This window comes from Sander vitreus, chromosome 10 (genome assembly GCF_031162955.1).
Source record: "Sander vitreus isolate 19-12246 chromosome 10, sanVit1, whole genome shotgun sequence".
Taxonomy (NCBI): Eukaryota; Metazoa; Chordata; class Actinopteri; order Perciformes; family Percidae; genus Sander; species Sander vitreus.
In genome coordinates this window covers 33,384,889-33,404,835 of record NC_135864.1, presented here as the reverse complement: position 1 = coordinate 33,404,835, position 19,947 = coordinate 33,384,889, and the positions used below count along the sequence as shown (strand labels likewise).

At 39.4% G+C, this 19,947-nt stretch overlaps 1 protein-coding gene across 1 annotated transcript in view; it reads left to right on the top strand.

The window, feature by feature from the left end:
- tenm1 (teneurin transmembrane protein 1) overlaps positions 1–19,947 on the top strand; it is a 171,899-nt gene that overhangs the window by 29,109 nt on the left and 122,843 nt on the right. The window contains exons 3-4 of the mRNA XM_078261227.1: positions 9,313–9,556; positions 17,564–17,802. Of these exons, the coding sequence (XP_078117353.1) occupies positions 9,313–9,556; positions 17,564–17,802 (483 nt within the window). The remainder of the gene's footprint in view (positions 1–9,312; positions 9,557–17,563; positions 17,803–19,947) is intronic.

The window sequence follows — 19,947 nt, the reverse complement described above, 5'->3', positions numbered from 1 at the left end:
GAATGTGCGCACTAATCACCGTAATGGCCATTGTGGCGTTTCGCCTCCTGAGTCCCAAACACCTTGTCACGCCCTCTTCCTGGTAATGCAAATTTCTTCCAAGGCTATTAAATCACATGACATCACGCCACTAGTGAGCATGCTCCAAAGACAGATGTCAGATTCTCATGTGCATACTTAAGCATGCACCAACGCACACACACACACACACACACACACACACACACACACACACACACACACACACACACTAACACCTGCACAGTTCCACGGCAGGTGGCATTGACCGGGCACCCTGCAGCAGTGACAAGGTCAGGAAGGATCAGGACACTGCTTTGCTTTCAGGAGAGATGAGCTGAGCTCAGCTAGCTGCTATCCAACTATAGGCTACATCCACAGCAAGCCTGCACCGTCCGCCACTGAAAAGCAGCCAAAATTCATTAAAGAGCCCCTATTATGCTTTTTTGGATTCATTCATGTATTTTCGTGTGTTATATAGTTTAGTTTTAGTTTAGTATAAAAAACACATTTCACTACAAATTGAGCTTTCTCTAGCACAGACAGCACTTTTTCTCAACTGCCTAAAAACGCCTTGCCCACATTCGTGTTTGAAATTCCTCAATTAGTGATGTCATAAATTGAGGAAGCCAGCCCAGTTTTTAATGTGTGCTGCCCATAGGTGCTGCCTGAGCAATCACAGCCCGCCCAGTGGCTTGTTTGAATGTGGTTGACCAATCACAACAGAGTGGGCCATCTGACCAATCAGAGCAGACTGGGCTTTTCAGGAAGGCCGGTCAAGAGCTCAGACAGAGTGTTTCAGGCAAAGAATCTGCAACAATGGGCAATATAAGAAACACAATCTGTTTTTTTAACATCAAAGCATGTAAACCTTTTCTAGTAGACCCCAAGAGTACAAATATAATGCATAAAAGGAGTATAATAGGGGCTCTTTAAGATCTAAAAAGTTTGCTTGGTTAGTTTATGTCTGCGAAACATTGCCTGATTAATTACAAGTTTAACAGATCATTTAAATAGCGCAGGACCGAAGGAGGTTGCTTTTCTGAAAATGTAATTTGAGCACGGGGCCCCTACAGTGAAGTGTTTGAGTGATGGTAAGCTTCTTTCTGTAGAGCTGAGGAGCTAGACTCAGGAGGCTTCACGCCCTCTCCAGGGAAATGCTACTTTCTGAATCACCTGCAGCCTAAACATGATTGTGGAGTTGCTCCAGAGTTGTTTTTGAAGATCGGGGTACAAACAAGCAATTACACAAATATGCACATAGATATACACGTTCACGTAGACGCCTATACGCGCGCACCAATTCACACGCACAGCAGCACGCAGTCCTCCGGTATGAAAAAGCCAGATGATGCATGGCTGCTAATTATCAGGCTCTGTATGAAAATCGACTGGGTTCAGTATGAGAGGGAAAAGCTCTCAGAGCACTTGGTTACTTCATTTGTATTTTCTTGCTTTAATTGGACAACATGATTGTGTCACTTTGTAAAATGGAGATCCCACCGTTTATCCCTGTGTCTGCAGAGATAAATCAATGGCTGTTTTTATTCTAATTGCTGTCTCATAGCCCACTGTCATCAACGTAATTATCAGTGTTCTTGGCGCCATCACTGCTATTTTCATTATCATAGTTACCACTGTTATTACCGATGTTATCGTCATTATCTTTATTATTTTCATCACCACCAGCAATTTTATCAGTAACATTATTTTCATGTCATCGTCGGGGACCATCATCAGCAATATTAGTCCCCGTTATCATAGAGTCACTATTGTTATTATCGATATTACCATACTTCACACCAACTTCATCAGCAGCCAGCCAATGAGAGGAGTCATATTGGAACTTATATTGTCTGAAGATGAAGATAATGTGTTATCTCTTGTCCAGGAACTCTGTTAAGACAAAGAAAAATTATTACAGAAAGTCAGATGGTCAGCTAGGGCAGGATCCCATCTCATTACGTCAAAAAAGAAGAACGAAAAGTAGTGAGTTCTAATTTCAGTTGACTGACCTTTTTATGGGGTTAATTATTTATTTCATCGAAGCACAGCAGTGGAATAAACTTTGTGGCAATTTGATGCAAGTCAATTAAGAAGCGAGATAGATGAAAAGCTATCCTGGGGGAAATTATTAAGCTTTTATTTTTAGAGAGGGGTGGATAATGTGGTTTTGCTGGACTTGGTCCAACAATAGTATTAAATGTTCTTTAAAACAATCACATTCCTCTGTTAGACAGGCAGGTTTGATATTGTTGAGGTCAGGCTCTATGGATTTTATAAGGCTTTCCTGTAATAAGAAATTAACTCTGCACTAGAGCGCTGGGCACAATAATGAAGGGAGGGGAATGGAGGGGGTGTTAGCAAACACACAGAGTGAAGAAGAAGAGGAAACCTGGTTAAATATTAGGCTTTACTATTATTGTGGCTCATGTTTTTATGGTCTACTACACACTACTACACACCAAACTGAATGGTCTCTTCTTATTAAGGAAACTATACATTCTTCCACACTTTAGGGACTGTACAAAAAGTATTGCGGTAGGCAGGGGACCTGAATTTTATATTTTATTTCATAAAAAAGCAAGGCCCTTTGCAGCATTGTTTTTTCCCGTCTTCACTTTGACATAGAAAAAAACTGAAAACTGCACCTAAATACCTCGAGAGAAAAAAAATACAATTTAAGGCAAATATAGCAAAATGGTGAAAATACAGCCACCTCGCTGCTAAAAAAACCCATTTATTAACGCTACCAAATAATTGAACAGGTTACTGATTTTGATCCCACATGGCTAAAGAACCTTCATTACCAGTAGCACAAAATCTGTCCTTTGTTATGTAACTATTAGATTTTTTTTTTTTTAATAAAATAAACATACATGTGAAGAAGATGAAATAAAATATGAGAAAAAGTTAGACTCTAACTTTACTCTTCCAAAAAATGTCAGAATACCAGCAAAAAAGTATATAACATTCCCCCTTTTCTGACCTTCCCCTCTAATCATTTTCACACGGTCCCTTATTGTCCATGAATACTAATAATTAATTTCTCACTGTAGCTTCTTCAATTTTCTCTGCCTAATTAGAAGAACACTGTATTCAGGTATAGCGCTGAACATCTGGGAGGCACATCCAGATTGAAAGTAGAACATTTTAATGACGAGCGTGATGAGCGTTCATAAACACGATTAATTTTTCATCCAGTTTTATACCTGCTTGTTAATATCCCTTCTCAAAAGAACTGCACCATCATGACGGCTAACGTATTACACACACCATTACTGTGTGTGTGTGTGTGTGTGTGTGTGTGTGTGTGTGTGTGTGTGTGTGTGTCTGTGTGTGTGTGTGTGTGTGTGTGTGTGTGTGTCTGTCTGTCTGTGTGTGTGTGTGTGTGTGTGTGTGAGTCATTTTTTTCCTATACTATCCTCTCATTAGTCATTAGTATGACTTGGCTTTAAATGCCTAAATTGTCATGAATACTTAATGTCTGTGCTATTATAGGTCCATCTCACCAACAGTAATGCATTTTTAATACCTGGCCCAAATACCTACCTGTTACATTTACCCAGTAAATCCCTCCTGATTTCCCTTCAGCTGGCTATAAAACACCTTCACTCATATCTGGCTTATGTAACCAAAAGCTGATTCTAGGAAAATATCTCATAAGCGACTTTCCAAATAGGTCTTTTCTGGAGGGCTAAGTCCCAGAAGAACCCCAGGGCAGAGGATGTTCTACACTGTCATCTAGAGCTGTAATGGGCCCCTCCTCTGGCCTCTATCTACTCTCCACAGAGTTGCTTTTTGAACTTCTGGCTAGCTCGCCAAATATTGCACGGCCCCTGCCCTACATGGCCAGGCCTATTTAGGTTACATCATGGTTCCATTTAACACAACATCACAGCTTGCGTGTTTGATGTGAGGAAGAGTAAGAGAGGAAGAGGGAGTGAGCAAGTGTTTCCCTGCCATTTGTACGTTTGTGTGAGCAGAGAGGAATTGAGTCAGTTTGTTGATCTTTGGGAGCGGAGACCCAAAGCTGCCTTAGCTAAGCCTTCTAAAGCACCATCTGGCAGCCCAGGCCCCCGTGTCACCCAACTCACCAAGATTACGTTCTCCCCTGGCCCTCTATCCTTGTCCTTTCTCCTCCCCTCCTGTGCACTTTACACTCTTTGCCCTTTTCCCTCATCAGCAAGTAGCAAAGGGAAGTTGTGTGTTATAACTCAGGTTTTCTAAAAAGTCTCAATTAATAATGAACTGGAAGGCATTCGAGACATAAGAGCCAGAAATAATTTGGATTTATTATTTTGGTTTCAAAACAATTGTGAGCCTTTTGGGTTGAAAAGCATTTCAGCTCCTTCCCACTGCAGGCATATTTGGAATGCACAGAGATTTGTGTGAGTGAAGCTATTTCTAGAAATGCATGCAGCCACAGATTAATTACATCCAATAAAAATGTACAACTGAAAAATACAGTTTTAACCCTCATGTTGTCCTTGTGACCATTATTCAAAACTTATATAAAACAGTAAAACTGTATTTTTCAAAAGTTTATATAAAACTATAAGTTTATATAAAACTATATATATATATATATATATATATATATATATAAATATGGGTTTCTTCTATGTGATAATCCATCAACAAAAGTTTCTGATTTTAATTAGTCAAAATAATTTATAACTTGCTTTTTTAACTCAAAAGTTTGGTATAATTTCCCATACATGAGGTTCATTGACCGTGCATTCCAAACAACAGTGTAAAACTAGTGGAATTAAGTTGGAATGAAGTTGGCTAGAAGGTGTAACACAGAATTGGGTGATAAGTGTATATATGTTTTAAGCTTCACAGCGTGCATGATCGACGGGAAGACAACACAAGGGTTAAACATGTTTTACTCCATTACAATTACTGGGACATGGACTTTGAAAGACGTGGCCATTTATCAGGCAGAGGAAACGAAAGAGAGTATTGAACATTATGGGAAATTTAGGATCCAGCATTTTCTGAGCTTCACCTATTTGGACTAAAAGAAATATTTTTCCACTGTGGTATAGCTACTTTTACGTACATGAAGGCTCTGAGTACATCTTAACCAGTGCCAGTGGCATTTAGACCAAGCATTAGCCTGTGTATTAAAGTTCCCATATTATGCTCATTTTCAGATTCATACTTTTACATATTTTGGGTTTCTACTAGTATATGCTTTAAAGTAAAAACTAGGGCTGTCAATCGATTAAAAAATGTAATCTAATTAATTACATACTCTGTGATTAATTAATCAAAATGAATCACATACATAATTAACGGTGCCTGAACCGATACTTTTTAAGAAAGACAAAAAACAAAACAATACAAAAGGTACTAAACAATAGTCGGTGACATTAAAGAATGGCTTGTTTATTGCTAAGGCCATATGGTCAAAATGAAATGATTTAATAATAATGTATAACAATAACAATAACTAATTTCAGTAGTAAATTGCTGTTGAACCATCAGATGGGAAATGGACATTTACAATAACTTCAAATGCACCACGAGGCTGTAGTTTACCAGTTTCATTGAACGCACTGTCTGTGTTGTTTCTCCGACGGCAGCTGCAGATTGTTACATCCCGGTGTTGAATCCTCTACAGTAAAACACAGTCACACTTTACACCGTTTAGGGTTAGCTGGCAGCATTTTAACCGTGTTTAATCCAGCTACTAGCTAGTGGTAGGCTAACGTTAGCTGCTGTTGAGTATAGTGTTAACTAGCTAGCGGTAGGCTAACATTAGCTGCTGTTGAGTATAGTGTTAACTAGCTAGCGGTAGGCTAACGTTAGCTGCTGTTGAGTATAGTGTTAACTAGGGTGTTTGTGTTTCAGAGCATCAGAGAGAAGAGCAGACATATCAGTGGAACCAGATTTCGGTAGCCAGGGTTGGCAGGAAGAAGATTTTTACAAGTAAATGTTCCAATTAATGATCCAGGCAGAACATTCTCGTCTCCCTCCTTCATTTCACAGTCCAATGGTGCTAGAACGGCTCCGGGGTCAAACCTCAATATGGAATGGATTAATCTGCGTTATTTGTTCTCAGATTAATTAATTGAAATGAACGCGTTATTTTGACAGCCCTAGTAAAAACACATTATTTTTGTCATACTGTCTGTCTTTACCTGTATTCACCCTCTGTCTGAAATGCTCCGTTTTAGCACCTGTCTCATTAAGCCCACCTCCCAATAAAGCCCAGTCTGCTCTGATTGGCCAGCGTTTCCGGGTCTCCCGGGTCTTCCGGGTCTTCCGTATCTGCGCTCTCTGCGTCTCTGCACTATCATTGCAGCCGGAGAATGACTATAACGGCACCTTCTACCTATATATATAGTATAGTTCTGACATCACAACCGTACCAAAGTCCTGACAGCTCGTTTAACGGCACAGATTATGAGTACGGACAGTCTGCATTTCTCTGTAGATTGAGCGCTTTGATATTTTCATAGTACTTACATAGCACCTCAGCCTGCTTTATAATAATAAAATACATGGAAATCTCACTTACTTACTTTAAAATATGGGACCTTTAAGAAAGAGTTAGCACTACTGTTGATTTGTTTGGATTCCGTGACACACCTGAGGCTGACAGGTGCACACTGTGATGTGTCAGAGAATTTGTGAGCGTTGTAGAAATCAAAACTTTACTTTGGCAGACATGTTCACAGTGGCTTTACAATTTCTGACTAACACAGTCCGAGTCAAGTCTAAGGTCAACAAAGTAATGTTCAAGACAAGTCTGTGAAGTTGAATTAATGCCTCAAGCGCAAGTTTCCAACTTGAGTGCCCACCTCTGGGAATGCACTGAATCTTTTTTTTTTTAGAAAAAGATTAAAAAGTACATTTTTTTGTAACAAATGCTAAAAACATCTACCTGCAGTGTCTGTAAGCAAGGGATTTCTGGCTGGACTCAAAGGATTACTGATGAAAGTTACTGATGAATCAGATAGACTGCTAAAAACTGAAGCACCACTTTAAAGCTCCTGGTGCATTACAATGACACACATTGCAGTAGTGCTCTAAAAATGTTCTGTCAGTTTTCCCTAAGCATGTAATTTTTAAATCTCAGAGGTGGTTCAGACAAAAATAACTTCCATTTTCCACATCCATTAGTTTAGACTAAACAGCACCTCCAGGTGATGACACAAATACATTTCCTGTCATTTAACCAGGTCCCATATGAAGTCAGCTTCAGCACACTCTGATTAGCTATAGCTGTTAACATCGTTTGATGCAGTGTGGGGGTGACAAGCAGGTTGTGGTTCTGTATAGTACAACGCAACATTATATATTTCTTGGGAGAAAATCAGCTATTATGACACATCCAAGAAAATTCTACAAGTTTCAGCTCTTGTTTTTCAACAGAAACATGTTAAACATACTAAAAATATATATCTAATTGTACGTGTGAGTGTGAAATGTGCATCATTGCAGATGGCCCAAAGCAATAAACAACAATGGAGGGACAACATTTAGTTAGACCCCCCTGCATGTTTCTATGAAATCATGAAATATAAATATGTGATGTGAGTAATGGCTTGTCATCAGTAAGGACGAGATAATTTCATTGTGTCAGCATGTTGAACATGGAGACAAATATTTTATTACATGCTTTGGAGATGTGACAAAGACAATTCAGCCATGTTGGAAGATCAAAAGCCAGCAATGTGTTTTTGGAAGACGAAGAACATTTGACATCATTTTGGAAATACTACTGTCAAAAATGCAGATATATACACACAGACACGAGCAGAGGAAATGTCATAACTGCTACTTTAACATTGTGCAAAATGCCATTTCAACTGGACAGATGGCATCATGGAAATATTACTGTGGAAATGTAGACCTATTTACAGAACTGTTCTTGTCCTGCCATAGCATTCCTACAACACTGTGACAATATACGTCTTGTAAATGTGTATTTGCAACAACTGAGAACCATAAAACCTGATGTGTCACAGTACATGGGATGTCAAGGATCATTGTCGGATATGACACATGCATTGGCTTACATGGCTGTGCAAAAGACAAAAATAATTTAGTGTTAAGAGATCAAAGCAATATGATTTTTAACATTGCCTAAAATGTCACTGCATGTGAACAGATTTAATGTTATGGAAATGGTTATGATAACACGTTCCGTAACTGTTTCCCTGCAATATTTGGAAAAGATGTTACCTCAATTTTAGATATAATGGTAGCTAAAGTGCAGACTCCAGTAACATGAAGGTGTTTATGCTGGCAATAGAACTAAAAAACTAAAACCAGATTATTTCATTCTTTACTTTTCACAGTTTTCATCTGGCAAGAATTATAAAATGTGTCTGGTGCAATACTTGAATTGGGAAGACTGTGGTAATCTCCCAGGTGGGTTACATTTCTAGATACTAAATTATTGCTGACATTTTGGCAGCAAATAGAGTTGTGGGCAAATACTGTCTGTCAACCTGATTCTGGACTCCTTTCTTCCTTACAAGGGGTTCGAGACTAATGTTACATTCATTGTCAATACAGCCGGACAGAGTTGGTCTTTTGGGACGAGGGATTTTCCGTGCTTGTAGAATCGTGCTGCAACCATATGGCATAAGCTGTCCCCCTAAACACTGATAACTAATTTCCCAGGATGCTTGATGTACACTCATGAACACATACACGCATAGAAATAAACACAAACCAGCTGCATCTGCAGTAATATACATGAAACAAACGTATATGCAGGCACATTTAAGTTGGCAAAACTTGAATTAGTCTGTGCTCGCTTTTAGAAGACATTCTGAAAAGAGAGAGAAAGCAGCAGGGAGGAAGAGACAGGGCGAGGCAGAGTTATAGGGAAAGGGAATGATAAATGATGGATTGAGAGAGCTCTAGCTAGACCCTGAGGTTACCAGTGTGAGGGAGTTACAGCTGGCTAGCTCATTCCGTCGAGCTACAGATCTCATAATAAACATCACATGGGTAGTTTGGGCTGGCGGCTGCAGATTAAGCCAGAGCTGTTAGCTCTTTAAAGACTGCTCAATGCTGCAGCCAGCCAGCAACCTATTTATAGGGTGACTGGAAGTGTATCAAAGCAGGTAGGAAGGCAAGGCACTGGACAGGCACAGTTTCCAAGCTGATTTATGTCCCTCAATCAGTGTAATAACAATAAACTGTCAACTAACACGCCACTTTTATTTGTAATTTATGGTACTGCGCTCCTAATAAAGCTATGTTTATTTCTCCCCTGTCCCTCCCCCCGCCTCCTCCTCTGCTTCTTTCTGTCTCTCTGTGCAGAGCTGCCCAGCAGCCCAGGTGGTCAGTTCACATTTCGCCCACTGCCCCCGCCTCCTCCTCCGCCCCACGCCTGCACTTGTGCCCGCCCGGCGCCCTACACTCAAGTCAGCCTGCAGAGGAAGACCATGCCGACGCGATGCCAGGCCAGTCAGGGCAGCCAGGGGGCAGACACAGGCTCGAGCACAGACCAGGCACAGCTTCACAACAGCTGGGTGCTCAACAGCAACATTCCCCTAGAGACCAGGTAAGAGAATGCAACAAATGGAACAGTTCCTTAAAGGTTATTTTTCATGGTGTTTTTGTTTATTTATTTTTTTTTAACAAATGAAAAAGAGTTAAGATGATTTAAATAATTTGGGACAAATGGAGGGCTTCGTTCCAAAAGGCTTTCAGTCCAAAACGGTAGATATGTCATTTTGCAACCAAACCCATCAAATGAAAATATCTTCAAGGCAAACCGCTTCTACTTCAACATAATGTCACTTGATTAAAGGCATTGCTTTAATCTCACAAATGAGGCTCATTAGATTAAAGGAAATTATGTCGTCAGGAGTGTGTGTTGGAATGTTCTTCGAGAACTCCGAGTAGAATGATCAAGAATGAATGAATGTTGGACTAAATACTTTGTTAGGATGGACATGTTTTGCAAGTGTAGAGAGCAGTAAGTGGAACACCAAGCAAGCCTCTGGGGTATTATTACAGGACTTTGCACACCATCACAGTCATAACGAATCTCAGGTTTTTTGGATTCACCAGGAGACCATTATCTGACTTTATGCTACCTAAAATAAAAGTGTAAGTCAGTTACTAGTAGAAATGCTCTTTCCAGGAACACATTATGATTCCACTTCCAGTTGTAGTACCCAAGACATTTTTTCCGAAATGCTTGGAGACGAGGCCGCTGGAATTTCATCCCACCAAGCAGAATTAAGCATGTGCTTGCTGCATAAGTAATAATTGATCAGAGAATTATTTAGTAGATCTTCATTTGTGAGGCTGCTTTCAAAAAGAAGCAGCAAGGTGCAAAGAATATGTTTGCATGTATAATGAAAGCTCGGTGCGGCGGCTGAATTCTGGTATTATGAGTGAGGATGAGATTGGCAGGCTGCCACACCAGAAGAAGAGGGGTTTAATAAGTTATGCATTATGCCATAATTAGATCTTACCTCATTTAAAGGAAGGGAAGAATAAAATTAGATTCAGTGACAATTTAAATTAATCATTGGCCAGACATGACTATCAATGTAAAAGACTTGTCAGAAGTGCATTGTAATTACAGCACGTATCTGTGTGTGCTTCCTTTAACTGAAAATCCACCATAAATGAAATGCACGCGTTTCAAATCGTTATATTTGCCAAACATAAAGAAGTCTCTCTCAAAGAGAGATGTGATTATAAAACACAATTTTCGCAGTGGCTCAGTATATTGGATGGTGCCTTTTTCTTTTAGTAATACATTTTTGCATGTGGGACTTCATAATCAAATAAGCTTAATTTGATAGTGCGCTATTAGTTCTGAACCATAAAATGTAATCATATTCATAGTCAATAGAATAGTGTCCCTTCATAACATAATTCAGATATTATTGGCTCTTTTCTAGCTAGCTTTTGGCGGTAGGGAAGACAGAAAAAATGACAGTCTTCAATACTTAACTGTTTTGGGTTGGATTTAATATTCAAGCACCCTCCTCTCTCTCCTCTGTCACAGTCTCAGATACACTTCTAATCTAATGATTTCATATTTTTGCTCTCCCCCTGATGATGCTGCTGCTGCTGCTATCAGCTCAATCTCAGGCGTGAGATTAAAGATTTATGAAGTATTTACAAACTTGACGTGGGTGTTCAGGCCAATGGAATTATAAGTGATGCTATGACCTTAAAGCTATTTGTATCACATATCTTGTTGTCAAGTGTACTTTCATTTTCCTCGAAGCGTATTTGATGAATCTGTATTGAAATGTATTGACGTTGCGTCAGCAGAGATTAAGATTGTTTGAAGTGTGCATAGATTTCCTTTTCAGCTGCATATCCGTTATGTTTCTGGAGAGGTCGGCTTGTGTAAGTAGAAGGATGCAGATATGGATGTTCAATATATCTGACTGGGTCTCACACTGGGTGTGTTAAGAGGCATAACAAATGTTGCGACTGTAATAAATTGACTGGTTCCCTGCTTTCTCTACTTCCTCTTATCGCTAAGTGAGACTTCTTGAATCTCACACTGTGTAGTGTAGCTACACACCAAAATCAACTTTTATACACACACACACGCACAGTATTTCTACATGTACCTGTACGCCGTGCACAAAGGCCTCCACCCACCCACACACAGTCATTCACACATATCCAGGTAGAGACAGCCCTTGGGCCGTAGACTTCAACCTCCTGGAGAGAGGGAACTCTCATTTTCTTCCTGTCTCCGGGGAAATCTGCCCTGTGATATGAATTCAGAGCTTCCTGGGCGTCGCCCCTGGATATTGTCTGAGAAGATCAAAGGCAGGCAGCCAGGAAGAACAGTGAAGCATTTTTTAAAAGCACTGCACAAGAAAAATCCAGAGAGAAGAGATCCACACGTGTTGACAAATGCAATATCTTCAGCTGGATTCTGATGCCTTTCGCTCTGATCCACCTTCAGAAGAGCAATAAAAGCACCACGGTGGACTCGACCTGTGTCCTGGCATCAAAAATGTGAAAATGCTCACCCGTATTTGACATCTTATTGTGTATGCTTGGCTGAGTTGAGCTGTGTTTCTCAATGTGTGCGTGTGTGTGCGTGCATGTGTGTGTGTGTGTGTTTGTTCTAAGTTTATCTCTGGCTTTTCCGCGTTGAACTACCGTTCACCGTCAGACGCTGGGTGGGTGGAGAGAGGAGGGGAGGCATTGAAGGATGGATGTCACCTGTCTCTCATGGTAAACTCAGCCATAGGGCCACATTATAGACAGGCAGAAAGAGAGAATCACAGAAAGAAAAGGATGAAAAATGAAAAAAAAAGAGAGAGAATTTAAGTAAATAAGGAAATGAAAATATACATCTTGCCCCAAATCCATTATCCATTATTGAGTCCTAAAAGAAAAAAGTATTAAATGACAGAATTTAAAAAAGGCTGTCAAAGCTGTGCTGAGATGTTTTTAATGCACCAAAACGGTCCCCTTTTTCCTTTTTTTCCTGTTTTCATTTTATTTTACTCAAACTGAGTTTATTTTCCCTCTTTTTGTTTTTTAAAATATTGCTCTAATACATGTTTTACCTCATGTAAAGCACCTTAAATTGCCTCTATGTTTGAAAAAGCTCTATAAGAACTTTGCCTCAACACCACATACAAATGTCTTGTAATTTGCATGACACAATTGCTATGATCTGTTTTATCCTGTCATGCATCATTATGCTGAATCTTATTTCTACAACATTTCTACAACAACTTTCAGTCCGAAAACTCTCAGCCTCTCAGAATTTTGCTCTTGCTTTTTAAGTAAAATCCATCTTCAAGGCTGAATATGAGACTAAATGACGAATGAAGAAGATGGATGTGTTTTTGCCGTGTATGAGGGCAAATGGACGAGGTACGGGGCGGATGCAGTATGGTGTCCAGCGACGCTGTCAGTCTGCTGTCTGGCCCTCCTTTAATGGCCTGTCCTCTGAGGGCCCTTCAGAGACTACAGTCCTAACAGCAGCCTGTGACCTCACACCTCTCGCTGCACGGATAGAATAACACTCTGGCAAGCTGCGTGTCTGCCACGACATATCGCACTCACAGCCGGTATTAACCCACAGAGAGCACACAGTAACCTTAGGCAATCATTGCTTGTCTAAAAATTACAGAAGCTCCAGGATATATATTTTTTATAGAAAATACACACGCACTGCAGAAAGAAAAAACAAAATGAGTCATACCTGTTTTTTTTTATTGCCTCTGGTGTTTTCTCCAATATAGGCTATTCTTTGTTCCCCAACAGTAGCAGTCTTTGTTCATTTTTTGATGGAAGTCAATATGGCCAGAACAAGCTGGAACGGCTTATAATTGCCTGCCCAGATCCACTTTTCCAAATTGCATAATTTCCTAACCTCCATATTTCTGCTTCCTCATCTGACACCCTCCAACCCTCGTCCTCCATTATCCAAACACAATATAGATGAAATGCTACCTAGATTAATTGCCCTTCAGCTTACTTTCCTATCATCATATGCCATCTAACCCACTCTTTTTCATAATGAAAGTGAACTTCATTCTCGTTTAACTAATACAGCCGTCTAACTTAAGTAGTCGCTTTGATGAGTCAAAAAACAGAATAGGTAAGTCATTGATCCTTGGCTTTTTCATTCTCTTTCATATCAGTACTGCTCTGTATTACAGCAGCAGCTCATGATGTTACAGCAGAGAGGCACAAATGTGGGCTTCTTCTCTGATGAGGGACTTGGACTGGATAAGAGCTGATCATTTTATATTCTGTATCTTATACATTATCTATAGTGTGCTGTGGGTATGTTACATGGTTTGTTGGAAGATTGTTTTCTATTGTTTAACCGGTTATTGTGCACTAACTGTGAATAATGTCCGTGTTTTACATTTGTCACAAAGAATTTATGGTGGAACATAATATAAATTGCAAGTGGAGTCGTAGCACTTAGGGATTTTCCTTAGGCTACTTTTCGTCCTTGATTTGAGCTTTCTGGATTAATCTTTGATGATGTATTACTTGCAAGTTTAAGAGACCACTTAAATTAAAAGCACACAAATGCAGCCAAACGTGGGATATTAAGGACTTAAATGAATTATATAGTTCTAGCTTTTTTCCAGCAGGTGAGGTTCAAGAGGACTGTCCTGTGTGTCATATTGGAGTCCTGAGCCAGCCAGTATGTGTCATTTAGAAAATAGCAGGAAAGGGGTCTCCTCTCAAATCTCCCACCTTGGGGGCTCTGTTAAATGAGTTTCAGTCAGGCGTACTTCAGAGTGAGGCTGAATTCCACTGAGTGCAGATTATTATTAATAGAATCAGAAAAAGATACTAGATAACTAAGAAAAGATGATGTCCGTGCTGTGCTAAGCTAATTGGTGAAGGATTGAGCCACTGTCCTAGATTGTTTCCAAATTCACACTATAATCTACTTAAAAAGACAAAAACAGTGGTCCCAGAGGTGGCAGGTAGTTTGTGGGACACAAAGCGGAGCGGCTTCCAGCAATGACTTGTCCTTTCACTCAACCCCTCCTTAAATTAGTGATTGTCCAATCATAGCTTAGCCACCGTAAGCTTAGGATTCCTCCACATGCCAAAGTGGTATGCACAGGGCTAAAGAAAGAGTGATACTCTGCTTATTAAAGAGTAGTGTCTTTTTTCCAGTGTAAGGAATAAATTAAACTTCTTTATCTGCTTAATTGTCAGCTGCAATCATTAGCATCTTCAGCTTATTACCCTACAGTAGTAACAGTGATACTCCCAAGGCCAAGGAACACATTATTCATTAACTGCATTAGTTTGTGTATTTATAGGTAAAGTTTTAAAAATAGCTCTGTTCACGCCTTGCACATCAACTGTGTAGTATTTCAGAGTTTAGGGTAACATTAGCTGCTCTGTCCTGTCCTTTATTGAATTTGGGGAAGTTTACACTCCAAAAAGCCCAGCCAACACCCCCAGATAGCGTTACACTTGTCAAACACATCATCATCTGAGCCTTTTCTCTTGCATGTATGCCAAACACTCAGGGAACAGGGGAAAAGAAACAAAATAAAAATCTTTATAATCTTTATACATTGTTCCTTATATATAAGACACTAGCTATACAAGAGAAATGCTAACTCTTTATTTCCATGTCTTCTACATGGTCGATTGATTTGCCCAGGACATATAGCTTTAGCCTCAGTCTTTTGGCACAATATAATGTATGTAGCCATCACGTTCATGTTTAAGATTCTCCGTTTAAGAAAAGGGGTCAGCTGTAACAGTCAGCCGGAGACTCCTGGAGTTAACGTTAGCTTAATTAGCCAGCTAGCAACAGCTGATAAAAACAGCCAGTGACAGTTGTCATTTCAAACGACAAAATCAACGGTTGATGACAGGCATAGCAACAGTAACTGGGGGTGGAGCCAGGGATACAGTGTTTTGGGGCATGCCCCCTTCTGAAAAACAAATTGATTTCCCTGATCTAAATAGTGCATTTTAAGTCTTTTGGAGAGCAAAGATTGGATAACAGTAGCTTTAAACCAGGTCAGTGGGCAGTAGGGCTGTGTATTGACAAGAATCTGGCGATACGATACGTATCGCGATACATATATATATATATATATATATATATATATATATATATATATATTGCAATATATTTCAATACTGTGCGTAAGGCGATATATTGGGATTTTTAAAAATTATAATTTTAGAAAAACTAATATTTAAAAAGACATGATGTGCATAAAAGTCAAAGAAGTTTACTTTAGGTAAACAATTCATAACAGAAAAAATTGTGGTTCACAGGTTCTTAGTGAGCAAATTTTTATATGCTAAAGTAGGCCGAAGTTCAGCCAAAAATACATGGTTAGCTTCTAGCAAAAAGTCAGGCACTGGTAGGCAAGGACGCTAGTGGTGTATCTCAGCATAGCCATCTATTGGAAGGGGGTTTAAACACAACATAGACGTGAACCACTGTCTTACCATGAATATTTTTGCACATAAACTAAAAAAAAAAATCGATATTGCGTTTTTGAAAATAGTATTGCTAAATAAAATATTGCGATACTCAAGTGTATCATTTTTTTCTTACACTCCTAGTGGGCAGTAGCATTAATGATCTGCCAAGCAGTAATAATTACCTGACCATGAATCTGGTTAAATGTTGCAATGATCCACACTACAATCTGGAAATACAGAAGAGGCTAAATCAATCACGAAAGATCTGAACATGAATATTGACAATGTTTAATTAAAGCGTTGAATTCAAGGGAAATTCACACTACAGCCTCCTTTTCTGTGTGCTTTCCATAACCTGCTCCCTCTCTCTATCTTATCCTCTTGTCTCTCTGCCTTGAACTTTACAATCTTTCTCTTTATTTCTCTCTTTTTCCTCGACTCTTTGTTCTCTGTCACCCTCTGTATTCACAGCCTGTCCTTTTCTCTGAGACTGTTCACTTGTCTCTCCATCCTGCCAAAAACAATTTCGTAAAATGATATACACTTTCTTTATTTCATCTTTGTGTTTGAGTTTGCATTATTTTGGATTTGAATTATAGAAATGTGTATTAAACATAAACGTCAAGTTCCTGAACGATAACAATTTTATAAAATCCATTATAACAAAAAGAAATTACAACATTACACATTACAGCACAAATCTTTTTTTTAATTTCCTACTATGTGAGCCCCTTCTCTATGCTTAACATAGTGTTTTTCCTGCCTGCCTCTACGACATATAACGTTAGACAGCCAATCACCAGCATTATGGTACAGCATCATATACAGAAAGAGAGAATCACAGAAAGAAAAGGATGGCCGGAAAAATGAAAAAAAAAGAGAGAGGGAATTTAAGTAAATAAGGAAATGAAAATATACATCTTGCCCCAAATCCATTATCCATTATTGAGTCCTAAAAGAAAAAAAGTATTAAATGACAGAATTTAAAAAAGGCTGTCAAAGCTGTACTGAGATGTTTTTAATGCACCAAAACGGTCCCCTTTTTCCTTTTTTTTTCTGTTTTCATTTTATTTTACTCAAACTGAGTTTATTTTCCCTCTTTTTGTTTTTTGAAATATTGCTCTAATACATGTTTTACCTCATGTAAAGCACCTTAAATTGCCTCTATGTTTGAAAAAGCTCTATAAGAACTTTGCCTCGACACCAGTTTCCTATGCAAATCATCATGTTTCAAAAATGTCTTGTAATTTGCATGACACAATTGCTATGATCTGTTTTATCCTGTCATGCGTCATGATGCTGAATCTCATTTTTAATACATTCTTGCAACTCTCAGCCCACCGGCAGAATTTTGCTCTTGCTTTTTAAGTAAAATCCATCTTCAAGGCTGGATATGAGACTAAATGACACAAGAAGATGTGTTTTTGCCGTGTATGAGAGCAAATAGAAAGGTATGCAGTCTGATGTCCAGTGACGCTGTCAGTCTACCCAGCCCTTATTATTCCACATTTTTAAATATTATTTACACCTCAGACAAGGTGACCTCACTAGGGTGACCACGGTGACCTCAGTTGTGGTACTTAGGACTTTTGACTATGGCTAGAATGACATTTTTTTCTTTGTGTTTCTCCCACAGACACTTCCTGTTCAAGCAGGGCTCTGGTTCATCAGCTCTACTGTCAGGGACAGGGCAGGGTTACCCCCTGACCTCCGGGACTGTGTACTCCCCTCCACCCCGGCCTCTCCCTCGCAGCAGCGTGACCAGACCACTGTTTACCTTCAACAAGCCTCACCGCTGCTGCAACTGGAAGTGCACAGCCCTGTCTGCGTCACTCCTCACTCTCACCCTGGCCCTGCTGCTCACATACGTCATTGGTGAGTTACAGTCACACATCAACCATCAAGTGTGTCGTCATGCAGAGCTGCACACGAAGGCTTGCTTTTTTTTTTTTTTTTAAATCAACATTTTCTTAATAGATTGCTAGAGGGGCCAGGAAATTGGGAGGCTTGTCAAGACACTGCCTAATTAATTCAAAGAAAGAAGAATCGATAAAAAATACAGAAACAAACTCTAACAGCAATTTTTACACCCACAAAATGTTGCAGGCTTCAAAGGGTAAAATAAAGATTAAAAAAAAACCAGAAGAGAAGATCGATAGGGATCAAAGCAGGACTGCTGGAAATGTTACACTCGTACTTTGAAGGAGTTGGCTTTAAAAACAGCAGGTAATGTATTCCAAATGTGACCCACTCATAATCCAAATATGAAATTAGCTGTCTTGGACTAAAGCGCACAAAAGTGGTAATTAATCCATGATGAATACACACATCCACTAAATACTAACTCTTATTCACTGTTTTTCTGTCTCGTTCACACCCCCAAAGCCACTCACACACACACACACACACACACGCACACAAACACCTCATTTGTATTATCCAGGGTTGTCTTAGCGTATGACCTTATTGCCTCTGCTTTTTTTTAACAGTATATATATTTATTAATAAAATTGATTAGTTTTAAGGTGAGGTCTCATTTGTTAACCCCCCATTTTTAAATCATATTGGTATCAGTTTTGCTGCTTTTACTTGAGTAAAAGATGTGAATACTTCCTCCACCACTGACTATAACCGCAGATAAATGCAGCATATTTCTAAGCCACTCATGAACTCCAGTTTTTACGAGCAATACTAATTTGGATCTTCATAATCAAAAAAAAGTTTCTGGAGTTGTTCTGCATTCTGAAAACTCATCAACAGAGTCTGTCAAAGTCACATACCAAATGTATTCATCGATCCCCTCCGATTGCATCAATTCCCTGTTTATCCTCAACCTTGGCCCGGCCCTCCACCTCAGCACTCTCCCCCCCCCCCAAGTGCAGATAACCCAACCCTCCATCCAGCCGCTTCATTTCCCTCCTGTGGTGGTGCTCAAGGTCACGACGGAGCAGCCAGGGGTTTGCATTAATCACACACACACACACACACGCACGCACACACACACACACACACACATGCACACACACACGCACGCACACACACACACACACACACACACACACACACACACACACACACACACACACACACACACACACACACACACACACACACACACACACATACATCACAGACAGACATCACACACACACTGGGAATCCATGCAGATTAATCCCCGGGCTGAACCATGCTATTCCATTAATGTCCCGGCCCCGGTAATTAGTGCATTAGTGAGGAGTGTGAGTGATGACTCGGAGACGACATCACCTTTTAATTGGTGTCATGCTCCACTCCTGTTTGGCAATGATCGATCTCCATGTTGACATCACCATGGCAACTGCACCAAGACGTATGGGATGTAAGCACGGATGATATGTTAACCTGTAAATCAAAGATATTCAAATAGCAAGATCAAAGTGGTCATGGACTTAATGTCTTTGTCTGGGGGGGGTTGAGACACAGGCCACCAGATGATTAGGTTCTCTCATTACATAATGATTCAGTCATTTTAACAAATTAATTAACAGCCACTCACAGGAAGAGCAAAAAAACATCTCCGCCAGCAGTTTTGCGCATTTTGATGATCTTCATCAAATAATAGCCATGCTGATATTTATTGATTTTGAGTCTATCTCTCATTAAATCAGGTTCTTGTTGATGATTAATTCGTATCATTATAGACATATATCATTTTATAATAAGAAACAGAAATCATTATCATATTTAAACAGTGTTAAAAATATCATAATGAATATGATAATGACTTATCCGAATATAATCAGCTCCTGTACTTAGCCGGACAGTTGTTATATTGTACATATTTAATATTATTTGCATGCTGAACATGTTTCTCAGTAACAACAATAGACTTCTTTTTGTATTTGACTATTATTATATATGTATCTTATACACTTTTCAAGACCCACCCCATGCAAGCAGAGCTGAAACCATTCAGCCAATTACTTGATTAGACAGACAACAGACCATTTTAATTTTCAAGTAAAAATAGCAAATAGTCCC